Here is an 18216-nt window from a genome sequence, read left to right on the forward strand (position 1 = left end):
AGATTTTTTAAAGTTTCATCATTGGGTAATTATAAAATATTTTCAATCAAATTTGAAAAAGAATATAATTACTTTTATTGAAATTTCATTTAAATTATTTCACCATTTAGGATAAAATTAGAGAAATTCTATCTAGAGATTTTTTAGGAATTTACCATTTAAAATTTTTAAAAATTTCGTCATTAGGTAATTAGTATTTTTCCAAAATTTTATTAAATTTTTATTTTTTTTGGTTTTTTATTGAGAATAAACATTAATTATTATTTTTGAAACTTTATCTAAATTATTCCATCATTTGGGATAAATTCAGTAAAATTTCTCACATAGTAATTTTATAAAATTTTACTATTTGAAATTTTTAAAAATTTTATCATTTGATAATTATTATTTATTCTAAAAAAATTTATTTTTTTATTTTTTAATATTTTTTTAAATTTAATTATGCAAAAAAAAACTTACAAAATAAATAAATAAAATAAAAAATACCAAAACGACTCGGCTTGACGGTTGAAATTCGGCTTGACTGCAGACACAGAATGCAGCTTCGGAGAAATCGACTCAGCTTAGCTCGACTGAGGGCCCCGATTAAGACGCGGGTCAACGAAGTGGGTTGCGCTCGAGTTGGGTTAGCTTGAATGGAAACATGTGGATCTTGAAACTTTTTAAAACCAAAACAAAGTCATTTTGAGACTGATATAAAAGGTTAGTTCTAGACTTTTTCTTCATATTTCTCTTTAATCCACTATCTCTTTTCCTTCTTCTTCTCTCCCTCTCTTTCTAGAACTGAATGAATTTTGGTTGAATTTTTGTTGGATTATTGAAAATCTCGTGGGAATTTGAGTTAGTTCTCCAAAAGTTCGTTAAAAAATTCAACTTTCGTTGGAATCTTTAATTGGATTTTAGAAAACTTGTTAAAAAATTTAATCAGCTCTGAAAAATTCAATTGGCACAAAAAAATTCATCGAAAATTGAAAAATTTCTAAAAAATTTTCAAAAAAACCAAAAAATTCTATTTCACACCCATAAATTCCTTAAACACTATTTTTTGTCTCTGATTTGTTTTTTTTGTTTTTTCTATCTGTGTGATCTATGTTTTTGTTTTTTTTTTTTTTTTTACCTTATGTTGAAGTTTGATGTACATCTGTATTTATAGAGTTCAAAGTCTTAAAACCCTAAATTAAAAAAGAGTTTTGATCCTTTCAAATTTAAGAGTTTATCCCAACTTTAATAATTTTATACAAACAATTCAAAACAAATCCAACCACTTAAGAATTTTTCATAATTTTTTTATTTAACTTTTATTATTATTTTTTAATTAATAAAAATAAATAAATCCTGGCGAGGTACCTATATCGTTATCACCCATATTTTTGCTTTTTATTTTTTTTATTTTTAATAAAAATAAATAAAATGAAAGCAAAATAAAAAATCTAACCAAACTTATTAATTAATTGATTAATTAATTAATACGTAATTGACCAAACCAAACGCGACACAGATCCAACCAACTTTTGCCTCTTTTGGTCAACGTGAGATTTGTTAAATAGAGTAGCTCCCATTTTCAAAAGGTGGGGACTCACCATATTTAATGCTTTTTATTTTTGTTGACTGCAAAATAATTCCTACCACAAAGATTATTGGGGCTAATAGCGGTTGCAATGTCTCTCAAAATGTTTTATGAAAGTTTCTTAAAAAAGAAGGCACAAAAACAATAAAAAAAAATTAAGATTTTGAAACAAAATTTCATGTTTTGCTTTAAGATAAGTTGCATCTACTACTTGTTTATTTTTTATTAAGGGTACAAAATAAAATCATGTTCTTAAACAAGGGAAAATATTAACTGTTATGGAGAATTTTTTTAAAAATTAAAATTAGTATTTGTCTCTACTTGAATTCAATGAAAATAATAAATTAAATATAAAAATATTTTTCAAAAAAAATTGTGTTTAATATATTATATTAATAAAATTATAAAATACAATGCATTAGTTATATTTTTTTCTTCAATATCGCTTTAACTAGTATCATTAGACAGTAATTAATTTCTTTAAATATTATTTTAACTAACTTTAATCAATATATACCTTTAAACATCATTACTTGAATCCTTTACTCTTATTTATTCATTTAAAATGTATTGTTACTAATATCTTACACTGTTAATTATCAAATATATAATAGAAAAAATATTTATAATATCATAAAATTTTAATACTATATATAATTTAATATATTTTATGTTTAAATGATTTAAAAATATGTAATTTTGAAAAAAAAAAAAAAGGTAGCATCTTTGTCCACGGACTGATGATCTGGCCTATGAACATGAGTTTGTAATTGTATATATACTTAGAATATACTCCACTAAAGATATTATTTTAATTCATCCAGTATAATATACTCAATAATATTCTCAAGATGACATAACGGTATTACAAGCATCTTAATTAGAATAATAATTTGTATAGAATAAATACACCAATATGCACACATTCAATAGAATTTATTCAAGATGAAACTTTAATTCATCCATTTAAAATCCTTTTTTATTAAATATTGTAATTTAATTTGGTTTTATTAATATATCTTGTATCATAAGCTTTGATAACACATTTTAAAAGTACCACATCTAATATATATATATATATATATATATATATATATATTATATAATAACATATATAAATAAATTTGTCACATAAGTGCTTATATGAATAACTCTCTTAAATGACACATAAAATAAATTTTTTTTTAAAAAAATAAGATAGTTTTTTTAATTACAAATTAGATGATTTTAAATTTATTTAAATTATAATTGAAAATTAAATTAATTTAGAGATATATATTCTAAAATTAAAAATATGAAATATAGATTTTATTTTTTAATAAATAATTTCAGTTGTTTATCAAATAACCTTATTTAAAAAATTATTTAATTATAAAAAATTTTCAAACATGTTTAAAAATTACAAACATTAAGTTTATCCAAATTTTTTAACAATCCTTTTTATCTTGATTTAAAAAATTATCTTTTTAAAAATTTACGTAAAACATTAAAAATTCAAGCATTTTTATATAAGATTTTGAAAATTTAAAAAATTTTCATATTAAATATTTAAATAATAAGATTATCAAAATGAGTATATTCATTTGAATTCTAATTATTAAATTTATATTTCAAATAAATGCAAAAAATTTTATATTATCTTTATCACTTATTACATCCATTTTAAAATTTTAAAAATTATCTATTTAACCTCAATTGCCACTAAAAAATTTTTCTAAAAATTTAAGACAACAAATGTAATGTGTTATATATCAATTTTTTTATTTTTTTAATAACTTTTTTTAAGGTATATTCTATTACTATTGCAATTTTTTTGTTTATAAATTTTTTTAAGATATATTTTATTGTTATTACACTTTCATTCTTATAAAAAATAATATTTTTTCACATATTTTCTAACATTTTTCATATTTTGTATAATAATTTAGTCAATATTATTAAAGTGAAATTGTGTTAATGTTTTTTTATTATTTAATTTATCATTCAATAATATATATTTTTATTTTTTTTGAAAAAAACATAATTTATTTTTATTTAATATAATTTTATAGGTGTATAAATATTATTATAAACAAAAATATCCAAAAGAAAATTACAATCTTTTTACTGTTTTTTAAAAAATTATTTTTTAATGACAAATCAATATATAAATTTTATATATGTTATGAGTTTTAAAAATTTAAATATAATTTTAAAAGAAAACTAATATGTATATATATATTCATATTAAATAAATGAAATTATTTCGTATATCATATGAATTATAATATAATTTAATATATATTGTAATAAAAAATATAAAAATAATACCCTTATTGAACCAGTTGAAACCAAAATTATATTGTTTGCAACTATTTATAAGAAATAACTCTTTTTTTATATATAATAATAAAGAATGAAGACCCGTTACCTGTCTATCGATCCTGTTCCAAACCTTCGAGGCTTCCACCTCAAAAAAAAAAAAAATTGTAAAATTATTTTTAGGGTAATTAATCCGAGTAGAGTAAAACGTGGACGCAGATTTTTCTTTTTTTGTTGGTTGATTTTGGTGAAAAGAATCACATGTCGCCTCCGAATAAACTCAAGATCTGGCATTTCCGTATAATTTTATTTACAACTATTATTTATAAGAGAAACAATATAATTATTAATTTTAATAATATAAAATACGATAATATGATAGAAATATAAAATAAAATAAAATAAAATAAAAATTATATGATTTAAAATTTTAATAATAATTATATATAAATTTAATAAAATAAAAAATATATTTTATATTCTTATATTAATATAAATTATAATATATAATTTTTTATAAGATATAATATAAATATATGAATTTTAATATTTTTTATTGTATAAAAATATGAATTATTAAATCTAATGAAACAACAAAAGCTGTGTACGTAAACAGAAGCACGGATCTGATCTTAAAGAGAAGAAACAGAGCAGCTAGCAATGCGCAGATCTAAACACCACTTCACTTCTCTTTCCGACATATGACTTAAACTTAAAAGGTATATTTAGATTAAAAAACAATAGAAAAGAGACAGATAAGTGACGGCGCGGTGACTAACTGTCTTTGCTTTGCATTCCCAACATTTCTCTTTTGCGGTAGATCTCGAGCTTCCTCAGCCTCTCTCTCTCTCTCTCTTTCTGTTCGAGGAAAGCTGCATTTTAACAAAAAAAGAAAGAAGAAAGAGAGATGGATTTAGGGTTGGGAGCAGCTGCATAGCATAGGAGTGGGAGCAGGCAATAATTGGAACCCAAACAAGCCAAGATGATGAATAGGAATCTAAGGGAATCTCTAGTGGGTCGCAGGAGAAATAATATCAACAACATTTCGTCGGCGTCCCATCATCACCGCCGTGGTCAAAGTTTGAATAGTGCATTGATCCCCAGGGATTCCGACGAGAATTTGGATCTCTTTTCCAATAACCGCCGCAGCCTCTCTGTCGCCTCTTCCGATGAATCCCCCGATGGTACAGACAATTCACTTCTCTGCATGGGCCTCCTTTCTTTTTTCTTTTCCTTTATTTACATACTTTTATTATTACATTTAGTTTGTCGGTTTCAAGGGGGGCAGTTGGCTAAGCTTCTTCTCAATTCTATTTGGAACAAAAGAAAGCTTTTTTTTTTTTTTTAATTAGAAAATGATTGACGGTTTTTCAATTCTATTTGATATAACATCAGAAGGGAACGATGTCGTTTTCAGCAATGAAAGTTGACCGAAGTGACATGAAAAACGCTTTAGTTTTAATAAGTTTGAAGCTTGGATTTTGATATTGTTTTGTGGTATCAGTAAAACTGGGAAGATTATCAGTTGGATCAGCAAAAGTGGGAGTGGGAAAGGATGGCCTTGATGATCTACTTTCGTCTACCGATGGAGGAAAGCATGACTATGACTGGTAAACCACAATACTAATAATTATTACTCTAATCTCTTGTCTTTCGTTAATCTGAAGTTTTAAATTGTATGATAACTATGTTATACTAAACAAACTTTTAGTTGAATATTTAGAGCCTAAGTTTTAATTTGATTGCTTTCGTGATCAAATAACCGGTTGACAACATTTATGGGTAGTGTGTCGCTGTGCTTATTCGATTGAGACTTGAATTTCAACTCATTTGGTAATCCTTGTCTCTCTCTTTAATAATAACTACTAATGTCATTAGGCTTCTAACTCCTCCTGGAACTCCGCTGTTTCCTTCGTCTGAGGGATCTGAATCTCAGTTGACTTCACTAGCTCCAAGAAGCAATTCCAAAGTTAGATCAGTTTCAACCACAAAGGCTTCAAGGGTATGCATGTCCTTCTTTTTTTTAAAACTCATTTTGTCCTAACTTTTATTTTTCTGCAAGTTCTGGCAGAATTAGGGATTGATGTCTATGTGGTTGCTCTCTTTTTTGGTTGGAATTTGATTGTTGTTGAGCTAGCTTCTGGGTTGGCCAGTGCCTCAGCCACTTGAAGTTTGCAACCATGAATGACTAATTTCTCTGTTATCTCTCTGTTTCAGCTTTCAGTTTCACAATCTGTAAGCAATCATTCCTCAAGACCCACTAGAAGCAGTTCAGTAACTCGGTCTTCTCTCTCTTCTTCGTGTAGGGGCACTTCAATTCTCAATACAAGCTCAGCTTCTGTGTCATCTTATACTAGACCATCCTCTCCTATTACCCGCTCGCCATCTACAGCAAGACCTTCAACCCCATCTGCCCGCTTAACAATATCACGGCCTTCTACTCCTTCAAAAGTCCGTACATCTCCCACCAGCTCTTATATTGACAAGAGTCAATCCTCGCAAAGTTCAAGGCCATCAACTCCAACTTGTAGGCCACAAATCCCTGCTAACTTGAATTCAACAGCTAATCAATCAAATTCTCGTCCATCAACTCCCACACGTCGGAATCCAATTCCTTCTCTGGCTTCAGCAGCTGGTGCTTCACCTTCTGCTGGTCGCATTGTTTCAAATGGTCGCAATGCAGCTGCAGCATCTCGACCAAGGTCCCCAGGTCCACGAGTCCGCCCCCTACAACAGCCGGTTGTGCCTCCTGATTTTCCTCCTGACGCACCACCAAACCTTAGAACAACTTTGCCAGATAGGCCAATCTCTGCTGGTAGGTCTAGGCCTAGTAGTTCTGTCACCATGAAGGGAAACCAGGACACTACTAGCACTGTAAATATGCCAAGAAGACATTCATCACCAATTGTCACTAGGGGAAGACTCAATGAACCCCCTGGCAGGACTCGTGCCCATTCCAATGGGCAAGCATCTGACATACATGAGTCTCGAAAGACTTCGCATGTCTCAGATTTAGCTATGCGGAAACCTGTTAAGTCCTTAACAACCAATGCAGATAGCACGGGATTTGGGAGGACTATTTCAAAAAAATCACTGGATATGGCTATTAGGCATATGGTATGCTTACCTTCTACTTTTTATTGAAAACTTCTCATTGAAATCTAGTTGTTCCAAAAGTTAGCCATTTTATGTGTTTTAAAACCTTTTCTTTTTCTTGATCATGTGCTAAGTACTTTAAATGTTGCTAGGGGGTGGGAATAGTGTCATTGAAGTAGATTATAATTGTTGGTTTCCACCAGCGCCATCATTATAATTGCTTCCTCAACTCAGATATTTTTATATTCTATTATCATCATGAATAGAACATAACCATGATCCAAAAATTTTAGCCGAAATTGTCAGGGTCTCAAAGTGTTAACTTGGATTTCTGAATAAGAGCTTGGAGTTGCAATGGCATGTTTAACAGTTGGAATTGGTTGTGATATTTTCCATAAATGCTTCTGTACTAGTAAGAGACTGCATTATGTTAGGTTGCTAAGAAACAAATGTTCCAACTTGCCTGGGATGTATATAGTCTATCATGCACGACAATCCTAACACCATTTATAATCTCTGATGCAGGACATAAGAAATGGCTCAGGGAGCATTCGTTCCCTTTCAAGCACAACCCTTTTTCCGCAAAGCATCCGATCTTCCACTGCCAAAACCCCATCTCTTCATTCCTTAAGTGCTTCAGATTCTGTCAATAGCAATGGACGCCCTGGTAGCTTGAAAAATGGAGACTTCTCTAAGAATGGAAATAGTATTAGCAGACCTGCAGAGAATGGAAGTGATTCCCATGATGAGAGATACTCTGCCAAATTAAGTGAGGTGGACATCTATGAAAGTTCTCGTTATGATGCAATATTGCTGAAAGAGGACTTGAAGAATACGAACTGGCTGCATAGTATTGACGATAAATCCGATCAAGGATCCATCTTTGATAATGGATTTGAGCCTCTGCCTGAACCTTTTGGGCTATTATAACATCTAAGAAGTGGCTTTAATTTCTTCTTCCTAATTCATATTTATTTATTTTTTCTTTTATAATTTGCTCTCTTGTAATTATTTGGTTACTTTGCAAGAATGTAATATGACAGCTTTTACCACTGAAAATGAGTGAAGAAGGCAGCAAGTTTTTCTGCAAAAGAAAATTTGATCTTTAATTGGTCTTCTGTTGTTCATCTGTTTGCCCGTAAAGAGTGAAACGGAATTTTGTCCTAAGACCTACTTCTTTTTGTCATCCAGGCAATTGGAGCCTTACACAGCTAAAGGTTATCCATTGAAATTGAGACAGGATAAGTTTGCAAGCTAAAGCGAACCTTGAAATTCCCATGAGATTATTGACCAAAGGGAAGATAATCATAATTGTTAATTTCATTTCGATATTAATTGTATTGATTGGTACATTTAAGTTATGCCAAAATATTATATATCAAAAAAATTTTTTTGTATCCGATTTGCTATCGGATAATATTGGTTGTTTTTATTGATTTCGGTTGATATAATGAATTTTTATGAATTAATTTATTTTGGTAGGTATGAAAACGTGAAACATATTTTTTAATTTTTAATTTATTTTTTGTTATTTGATTATTTTTAATTTAATAAAAATAAAATTGACAAAATAATCTTTAAAAGTTAAATTTTTTATTTTTAATTATAACTTTTTTTTATACTTTATTTTTTCAAACTAAAATATATAAGTATTTTAATCTCTTTCAATAAAGTAATTATATTTCTTTTTTAAAGTTTGACAATTATAGAGTCAAGATTAATTTTTTTAATTTATTTGCTTTTATCTTAATATTTGTATAAAATAAATTATTTAAATATTATATGATCAGATTAAGTATTTAAAAATATTATAAAAAATTTATGATATTATTTTTATACTTTTAAATTTAGTTATTTGATTTTTAAAGATATTAAATATTTATTTTTTTAATTGATAAAATCATATATATATTTATAAATATTTTTATACTAAACCTAAAAATCTGAAATAATATATCAAAATCACTAGTATAAATTCTATACCATTTTTTTAAAAAAAATTAAAATATTAACCGATATTAACAACTTTAAATATAATGCTATCAGGATTCAGGACCATTGGGCCACTGGCGACTCACTGTGTTCCTCCTCTCCAGCCATGTCGTGTTATCAACTGGTTTGATTTGGGAAAGGATCCACTGTTGTGTAGACTTATTGTGGCCCAGGCTACACAACAGTGGATCCTTTCCCAAATCAAACCAGAATAATTCCACTTATCAGGACTTAAAAATGAAAGAATTTTTATACTTCATAAACAAGTCAACGAAAATGGATTAGAAGGAAAATGATAGCATAATTGTTTCAATCAGAAGAAAAGAACGGCATAGTCCTGGGGATAAGAGCAAATGATTCAAATGCATCTGAAACATGTCAGGCTAGCCATATTATATCGCCTCCGATCTCATGTGTTAAAAAAAATATGTAAATATAATATAATATATATAAAATTTAAATTCAAAATTTATGAAATATTTTTTATAAGATAAAATTATAAGATTTTTAAATTAAAATAGATAATATTTTATAAATTAAGTACAAATTTTTATAAATGATATCAAAATAAGAATCAATCAATAAAAATTTTTATAAATGATATCAAAATAAAAATCAATCAATAAAAATTAAATGTTACATCGTAAGAGTTATTAAATATTACATGATAAAAATATTTTGATCTTGTAATTAGACTTAATTTGATTAAGACATCAAATTTTAAAAATAAAAAATTTGTAATATTTTTAATTTTATATTAAAATAATATATAAAGAAGATATAATATATATGTCAAAATTTAAATTTAAAACTTACGTGATATTTTTTATATGATAAAATAATAAAATTTTTAAATTAAAATAGATAATATTTTTTAAGTTGAAGTAAGTCACCGTAAATATCCTATCTATAAAAGATTAGAAATAAATTAAAAAAAAAATGATTAACCTAACTTTAAGCAGGTGGGAAGAGAACACCAGGCTTTTGATAATGTCAAAATCAGAAATAAAAAAAAAAAAAAATGATTAACCTAACTTGAAGCAGGTGGGAAGAGAACACGAGGCTTTAAAAATGTCAAAATGGCCTTTGCATTTTCCATTTTTTATTTGATATATCCATAATAATCTACTCAACTAACACTGATGGAGGTAGTTATAAAATGAATGTCAAAACGTCTCTTTACCTTCTTGCCTTTGACAGCACCTTTAGGAACAAGAATTTTCTTGCCAACCAACCGAGGGAAATTAAGTGCATTATTAGACCAAAACCATGGAATTTCCTGCTGCGTATGGTATGAAAGTCTGAAGAATCCTATGTCAACTCCAGGCATAGATGCATATTAATAACTTGCAGTATTTGAGGAAGTTTCTATACATGTCAAAGGCCACAAAAAAAGGCCAGAATCTTCAAATTTTACCAAACGCTTAAATAATTAATAAAGTATATGTTAAGCTGGAGACTTTAGAATATAATAATAAGCAAACTAAACCTTAACAGGGTATTCCTCATTATCTTATAAAGAATTGAGTGGAGGCTAATCCACCAGTGTAAGTCAAATATTTTCCTTTATGATTATAATAATAATACTAATAGTTGAACTTTGAGAACAACCCCACCTTCATGTGCTTCAATTATTACTTCCCTTCATCCATTTGATAAACTAATCCAATGGATTCTTCTATCTATTGGATTGGAAAATCATTTCAAAGGATGATTTGAGCTTTGCATCTTTCTTTTTTCTTTTGGGTTTTGGAGAAACGAAACCCTTTGGACTTTATTGTAGCCATGCCAGCAGGAAGGGGAAGATAGAAATCACTTTCAACTTTGTCCTTTTGTAATTGTAGTATGGTATCCAAAGCCAATCTTCCACCTAATGTAGGCAAGAAATTCATGAATCAGAAGAACTTATCTGTCATAACAATCACTTTTCACCAAAATGCATGTTTAAGTAGCAATTTCTTGTTTCAAGAGATGAACAAAATAAGTCATCGGTTTGGCCCAACTGTTCATTTGTCCCTCCTTAAATGGGTTGGACTGTCCTATAACTACAGCTTGTAAAATCATAACCTAATGTCTTCAATGGAGATTACCTGATAAAATCAAGTATATAATATATAGTATAAAAATGTAAATTTTGGACCCACCAAATAGGAATGAGAATTCTTTTATCAAATATATATATGAGGAATTTCAACATAAATAGGTATGAAAATGTACGCTGAAAAATGGAAGATTAAGGCAAAAAGATTATTACATTTACACTCCATTGAACAACCTATCACTTTGAATGAAAAGGCAAAATAATACAATTTGTTTGATCAATCCATAACATGATTAGTAGCAAAAAAATTTGCGCTACTTTAGCAAATATTGAGGAAGCTTGAAACATTTGTGTCTTCCAAGCGAAACCTGACTCACAGCTGGAGTTGGACAACTTTCGTAACGGTGGAGAAGGGTTCACCATGAAAAAAAAAAAAAAAGAATCATCATTGTCTTTTTTCTTTTTTTTTTTGTCCATTAAAATTTAAGTTCATCTTTAAGATTAGAAGAAATGGTTAATTTACAAAAAAAATTTATTAATTTTTTTAAAATTTTTAAAATTTATAAATCACTTAATAACAAAAAAAATCATAGAATTCAAACTTAAATACCTTAGAATCAAACTTTAAACCTTAGCCGTTTCCTCCAACCACAAATCATCATTGTCTTACCATATCTTTTCTGTCACATAATTCTCCCTCGTAGGTCCTCTCATGAATTCACCAATGGACAGGATTAGTTAATACTAACTGAGAAAAAAAAAAAAAAAACGAAAAAGTGAATGGGTACCGAGTAGTGAGTCCAGTCAACCTACTCTACTCACCATGGTAACGTCGTTATTTACGAATTGTATTTTGCTTTTGCATTTCAATTTTTGGTCAAACAATATTGTCAGTCCAATGGCTGGAATCTAAGACCATCAACGGAACGTAGAGTCTTCGAGATCTGCAATTCGAAGTTTAAGGTCCGACGTTAGCTTAACGAAGAAGCCTGGGCTGTCGGCTCCTCCAAAACCTTAAAAACACTCACAACTTAACTCCTTTTATTTATACTTTGGTTTCTTTTCTTTTTTGGTCTTTCTTTTTGGTGAGCGTATTGTTGAAGAAATGCCGTTGGAGGAATCCAAGACCAAGAATTGCCATTTTAGCTTCTTCTCTTCTCCGTTTCTGAGCCTCGTCCTTTGTCTCAGCTTCCTACACCATCCTTGGTAAAGGTTGTTTCTCTTGTCTTTTGCATTGTCTTTATGCTCGTTATTATTTGTTTCTTTTCATCTGGTTTTTGGATTTTGGTTGTTTTAACTCGAATTCCATGTGTTTTGTTCCTCAAAAAAAAAAATAAAAAATCAAAATGCAGTGATGGGTTTTTATTTGTCTAATGAATTCTGCAATTGCTTCCGGTAGAAAAAAATCATAGATTCAACTCAATTCTGATTTATTTGCTATTTTAATATGTTTCTTTCTTTAGCTTTGCTCTGTTTTTTTTTCTTTAAAGTTTGAACTTTGGACTTGGATTGCTAAATCTTAAATATTGTATCAACATTATGTTATTCATCTTCAGATTTTCGGGAAAATTAAGAACTTTGGTTTCTTTTTTTTTTGCTTTTTTTTAAATGGAAAACTTTTGAACAATTTGGTGTTTGCTAGAATGGTAGAATTCGTTTCACAAAATAAAGAGCAAACTTTTCATGGTTATAAATAAATTTTCTTAAAGGAAAACATATTCTAATTCTCTGTTTAAAGTAGTCGTGTTTGATTGAAATACTAATTATGTTTGAGGGTCAAATAAAGCAAACGCCTTGAAGCAACAAAACCTTGATTAACTGCTGTCATCTCCTTCCTTGTAACTAGCTGTTATGTTTATGGCTCCACATTCCAAAAGCTTGACTTTATAACCTCTGATGAATTAAAAGTAAATATCTTGTCATTGTTTTTTGCCTATTTGGGTGAAAAAAATAAAAAAAAAAAAAACTTTGGACAAACCAATGTTTTTATCTCATGTTCTGTTGTTATGTTTTTTCTTTGATTTTTGTGTTGTGTTGTGCATGTTTTTATAGTATGTAGTTTTTCATATATTTATTTGAAGTTTTAATTTTATAAACATTATATTTGTTCAATTGTTCTTATAATTCCTTTTCGCTTAAGTATTGACTGCTTTGACTATGATGGAGAAAATTTTTAAAGCTGAAAATGCTATTCTTTTAAGATTTTGCATTGCTTTCTTTACTTCATTCCTTTCACTTTATTGGATTATGCTTTTGAACCCATTTTGGTGATGACTTGACTTTAGTTAATAGTGATACTTATAAGTTTTTAATCTTTGTTCCAATTTTATCATCAGTCAACATAGTAAACCTTTTTCTTCTTTAATTATGCTCTTTGAAAATTTTTAACCTTTTGTCCTTCATGGGAAAAAGAAAAGAAAGGAAATAAATCATTATTACTGGTAAGAAAGCTTTAGGCTGAGAAGAAAAGAGAAAGCTTAGGCTGAACTCATCTCTTAACTATTTGCATGATGTAAATTTTGTTAGATGGATTTAAATGTTTTGATCATGGAGTTACTTCTTTGTCTCACCAATAATGCCTGTTACATAAAAGAACTTTTCTCTTCTGTTATTATTTGCCTTGTTTGAGGAAGGAAAACACATGTTTTAAAATTACATTGCTTTGCCAGGGGAATGAGGACTGCTGAGATGAAGCTGCCATCCTATTTTGCTTCAATTGCCTTCCTGTTTCTGTGTTGCATTTCAGAAACAGTTGCTGACCTAAACTCAGATAAGCAAGCCCTCCTACAGTTTTCTGCCTTAGTTCCTCATGGGCGGAAACTTAACTGGAGTCCTGCTACCCCGCCATGCACTTCATGGGTTGGCATCAATTGCACCAAGGATGGATCCCGTGTGCTAGCTGTCCACCTTCCTGGTGTTGGACTGTATGGTACAATTCCAGCCAACACACTTGGAAAGCTGGATGCTCTCATGATCCTCAGCCTCCGATGCAATGGTCTCAGTGGGAACATTCCATCTGATGTACTCTCCCTTCCCTCTCTTCGTTACGTATACCTTCAGCATAACAACTTTTCAGGTGACATTCCTTCCTCTCTCCCTCCCAATCTGGATTTTCTTGATCTCTCCTTCAACTTCTTCACAGGCAGCATTCCAACCACAATTCAAAATTTAACAAACCTGACTGGTTTAAACCTCCAGAATAACTCCCTCACTGGACTTATCCCCAATTTCAATCTTCCAAGGCTTAGGCTTTTGAATTTGAGCTATAACCATTTAAATGGATCAGTACCATCTTCCCTCCAGAAGTTCCCTGCTTCTTCTTTCATAGGGAACTCTATATGTGGGCCTCCACTGAACCAGTGTCTTACAATCAGCCCTTCACCTTCGCCTTCCCCCACTTACTTACCTCCAACAGTGTCAGAAAATCCGAGAGGGGCCTCCCATAAGAAATTAAGTAGAGGTGCTATAATTGCCATAGCAGTTGGGGGTTCAGCACTAGTGTTTTTCTCGTTGCTTATGCTTGTACTTTGCTGTTTAAAGAAAAAGGATGGTCAAGGTTCTCTTACATCAAAAGGAAAAGGTGGAAGGAGTGAGAAACCTAAGGAGGATTTTGGGAGTGGGGTGCAAGAGGCTGAGAAGAACAAGTTGGTTTTCTTTGAAGGTTGTTCTTATAATTTTGATCTTGAGGATTTGTTGAGAGCTTCTGCTGAAGTGCTAGGAAAAGGGAGTCATGGTACAACCTATAAGGCTATCTTGGAGGATGGAACAACAGTGGTTGTGAAGAGGTTGAAAGACGTAGTTGCAGGGAAAAGAGAATTTGAACAACAAATGGATATTGTGGGAAGGCTTGGTCAGCACCCAAATCTTGTGTCCCTTCGTGCTTATTACTATTCCAAGGATGAGAAGCTGCTGGTTTATGACTACAATGCAGCTGGCAGTTTTTCCTCCTTATTGCACGGTACATTTATCTGATCATCTTCTTTCCTTTTTCATTTTATGTCCTGAATTATACATTACAATCATGTTTGAAGATCAATTATTGATGTGATTTATGGAATAATTTACTACTAAAAGTTTTTGAATGATTTTTTAACCTCTCTACCATAGATCAAATGGAGAAAATTAAGCAGTTGTCTACTGCCAAAATTTTGATGCTCCGACTATAATTCCAAAGGATAATCCCTTTTCAAAGCCCTTTGTTTGTAATTTCATTACAGGAAGCAGGGAAAGTGGACGAACTCTGCCAGACTGGGATTCAAGGGTAAAGATTTCCCTGGGAGCAGCAAAGGGCATTGCCCATATCCATTCTTCTGGAGGTGGAAAATTCATCCATGGCAACATCAAGTCCTCCAATGTCCTCCTCACAGAAGACTTGCATGGCTGCATTTCTGATTTTGGATTGACTTCTTTAATGAGTTTCCCAACCGTTACATCTAGAAGCGCAGGATACCGAGCTCCTGAAGTGATTGAAACACGAAAATTTACTCAAAAGTCTGATGTCTACAGCTTTGGTGTACTTCTCCTAGAGATGTTGACAGGCAAAGCACCAGTCCAATCATCAGGGCATGAAGATGTGGTCGACCTTCCAAGGTGGGTTCAGTCTGTTGTTAGAGAGGAATGGACTGCTGAAGTGTTTGATGTAGAGCTAATGAAATATCAAAATGTTGAAGAAGAGCTGGTGCAGATGCTTCAGATAGCAATGGCATGTGTGGCAAGATTGCCGGACATGAGGCCTACAATGGAGGAAGTAACTAGGATGATTGAAGAAATTCGGCCATCTGATTCTGAAAATCGGCCCTCATCAGATGACAACAAATCGGGCTCAAATACTCAAACCCCATGAATAATGCAGCCATGCTGTCGTTGTTATGAATTCAGATGTAAGGAACAACAGTGAGGATTAAAGTTGCATGTTGTAAGGTCTCCATCTATGTTGTTCTAACCGTCAAATTCTTTTGGGATTTTAGCATAACAAGATGTGTCTACTGCCCTCTTTCTCCCCTATCTAGATTAATCCAAAACTGTGGGAAAGAAAAAGGGTCAAAATTATAGATAGTGTTAGGAAAATCAGTGGAATAATAGCATCCGTTGTCACAATTAAAGCCAACATGTTTTGTTACATGCCAGACCATTGCATGTCCCATGGGTTAACTATCCCATCAGAAATATTGCACATGGTGTGAACAACAGCAACAAGGATGACAGTTGTCCACAACATATAACAAACATAAAATTAGTATTTCCCTGTTGGCATATACATTACAAAAACGATGTAGAAAGCCCAATTTGGCCAACTATATCTAGTTCAAAAGTATACCATATCTATTCCAAATAATAATAATCAATAGTAAATGAAAATCGCATCTAAGCTAAGACTCTGAGCATAAAGTATTGCTAACCATGTCATCACTACTAACATATTTAGCGATAAATGATATTAACCGGAATGGAGCATCAATCAGGGGAGCATCTGTGAGTGGCACAGCATTGTCTTCACTGTCAGTAGCCTGGGACTCCAAATCCCTTAGATCAGTATCATCCAGAGGAATTTGCACAATTTCTCCAGAGTCCCCAGCTTCTACAAAGAGTGGAAGAGGGGCGGCAGGTTGCTCATCCACATTCTCACCATCAATTTGGTCATTGTTAATTGGAAAAGCTTCTAGAGAATCCAACTTTGGAGCCAATATAGAACCATTCTCAATGGATTTAGGTAGAGAATCGGACATTTCACTGACTGTAGAATGTCCTGCTGCCATACTTTGTAGCTCAAGCTTAACATACAACTCATTCACCTGCCACAGAGTAAGGCAAATTCACAACATGAAAAAGTCCTTGTTCATTGGCTTTAAAAAGAATAGTAGCAAAAATAAATTATAATGTGTTGCAGGACAAAAGGCACCTTCTCAACTAGCACTGCATTCTCCATGATCAGTTTGTTGACACGAGCACTTGATGCTTCAATCTGAGAGTTCAGGTCCTCATGGCCAGAAGCTTGCTACATTGGAGAAAACTAGTCAACTACATTGTTCTCTCTTCCTAAATTTCTTCAGAGACATAAATGCTGTACGTTATAACCTTTAATTACTAAGTAGACCATAAGTAATTAATTGTTCACTTGTTTGAATATATTCTGAATAACTTCAATACACCAAAATTCAAACCAACTTTTGGCAGAGAAACCCCCCTATAGCAAACAAACAAGGAGGCAAATCTAAATATATCTCATGAATCGTTAATTATGGTGAAACTAGCAAATTTGGTTCAACCAGAAACAGAATAGGCCAGACACTAGAGAAAAGGGGAGCTAAAACTGCAGCTAAAGGAAGCAAACCTTTTTAACTTCATCTGATGAACAACCAGAGGTCATGTTCCTCCCAAGGTTTTGAATATAGAACTGCAGGGCTGTTACATTTTGTGTGAGCTGCTGATTTTCTTATGAAAGCTTACTCCTGGATTCTTCCAAGTCGACCACCTGCCAAGAATTGTTTTAATTTCCACATCAGAAAAAAAGTCCGGAAAATATTAGCCCTCTACCCCACAAATACGTGCATATGAAAATACATATTAACTTTAGTATGTTGTAACCAAAAAAAAAGAAGAAAACTTTAGTATGTTACTGCTTTCAGCAAATGTGATTCATTTTCATATTGCAATTGTTGGGTTGTCACCTCTAAAGAAGGCTGTAAGATGTCAGAGGGTTACAATGTGATTCAGTAAGAGAGAAGTTTAAACTACTACAGGAATTTTTGGTCTGACAACAGCAGATAGAAAAGGTAAAGCAGTCCATCAAATTCATTTCTTAACTGCTTGATTGTCTCTTCTAAAGTAGCCTGTATAACACAAATGCTTAAGCTACAAAACTAAATACAAAAGAAAAGACGGGAAATATCATAATATATTTGAAAGAAAGAAGGAAAAAGAACAAACATTTTCTCGTTTAAACAAAATTTAACAAGATAATTTTGCTTATTTCCTCCCATAATAACATCAATCTAACCTCCTTTGTATGTAAGATTCCTTTTCATTTTGTAAGTGTTGGATTGTCACTTGCAAAATTGCCTGTAAAACTATGACAAATTAAGCAGTGTTTGGTGATACCAGTTTTAATTTATTTAAAACAGGGACGAATTCCTTTTGTCTTTACTCGTTTAATGCTTTCGTGACTTTTTGTCTCACCTCTTTCCATATTTAGAAATAATATGTGATGACCATATTTATT

The 18216-nt window shown here is 31.0% G+C and overlaps 3 protein-coding genes across 4 annotated transcripts; 2 read left to right on the plus strand and 1 right to left on the minus strand.

Moving 5' to 3' along the window:
* The first annotated feature begins 4483 nt into the window (after positions 1-4483).
* Positions 4484-8129, plus strand: LOC111307190 (uncharacterized). Its single transcript, XM_022905201.2, has 5 exons — positions 4484-5052; positions 5373-5478; positions 5747-5870; positions 6086-6985; positions 7490-8129. The coding sequence occupies exons 1-5, from the start codon at positions 4851-4853 to the stop codon at positions 7892-7894; spliced, it is 1737 nt and encodes a 578-aa protein (XP_022760936.2). The 5' UTR covers positions 4484-4850; the 3' UTR covers positions 7895-8129.
* A 3599-nt stretch (positions 8130-11728) lies between these two features.
* On the plus strand, positions 11729-15920 carry LOC111307604 (putative inactive receptor kinase At5g58300). Of its 2 annotated transcripts, none has more exons than XM_022905642.2 (3): positions 11729-12209; positions 13667-14955; positions 15215-15920. In XM_022905642.2, the coding sequence occupies exons 2-3, from the start codon at positions 13671-13673 to the stop codon at positions 15838-15840; spliced, it is 1911 nt and encodes a 636-aa protein (XP_022761377.2). In that variant the 5' UTR covers positions 11729-12209; positions 13667-13670; the 3' UTR covers positions 15841-15920. The 2 variants fall into 2 exon arrangements, with proteins under 2 accessions (XP_022761377.2, XP_089607540.1); XM_089751414.1 differs by having other exon boundaries at positions 11839-12203.
* A 154-nt stretch (positions 15921-16074) lies between these two features.
* On the minus strand, positions 16075-17570 carry LOC111307605 (uncharacterized). The gene has a single exon (XM_089751415.1). It carries the CDS (start codon positions 16751-16753, stop codon positions 16367-16369), a length of 387 nt encoding a protein of 128 aa, XP_089607541.1. The 5' UTR covers positions 16754-17570; the 3' UTR covers positions 16075-16366.
* Between the last annotated feature and the right edge of the window lie 646 nt (positions 17571-18216).

This window comes from Durio zibethinus, chromosome 22 (assembly GCF_047325235.1).
Source record: "Durio zibethinus cultivar Kanyao isolate XHJ-2024 chromosome 22, ASM4732523v1, whole genome shotgun sequence".
NCBI classification, from domain to species: Eukaryota; Viridiplantae; Streptophyta; class Magnoliopsida; order Malvales; family Malvaceae; genus Durio; species Durio zibethinus.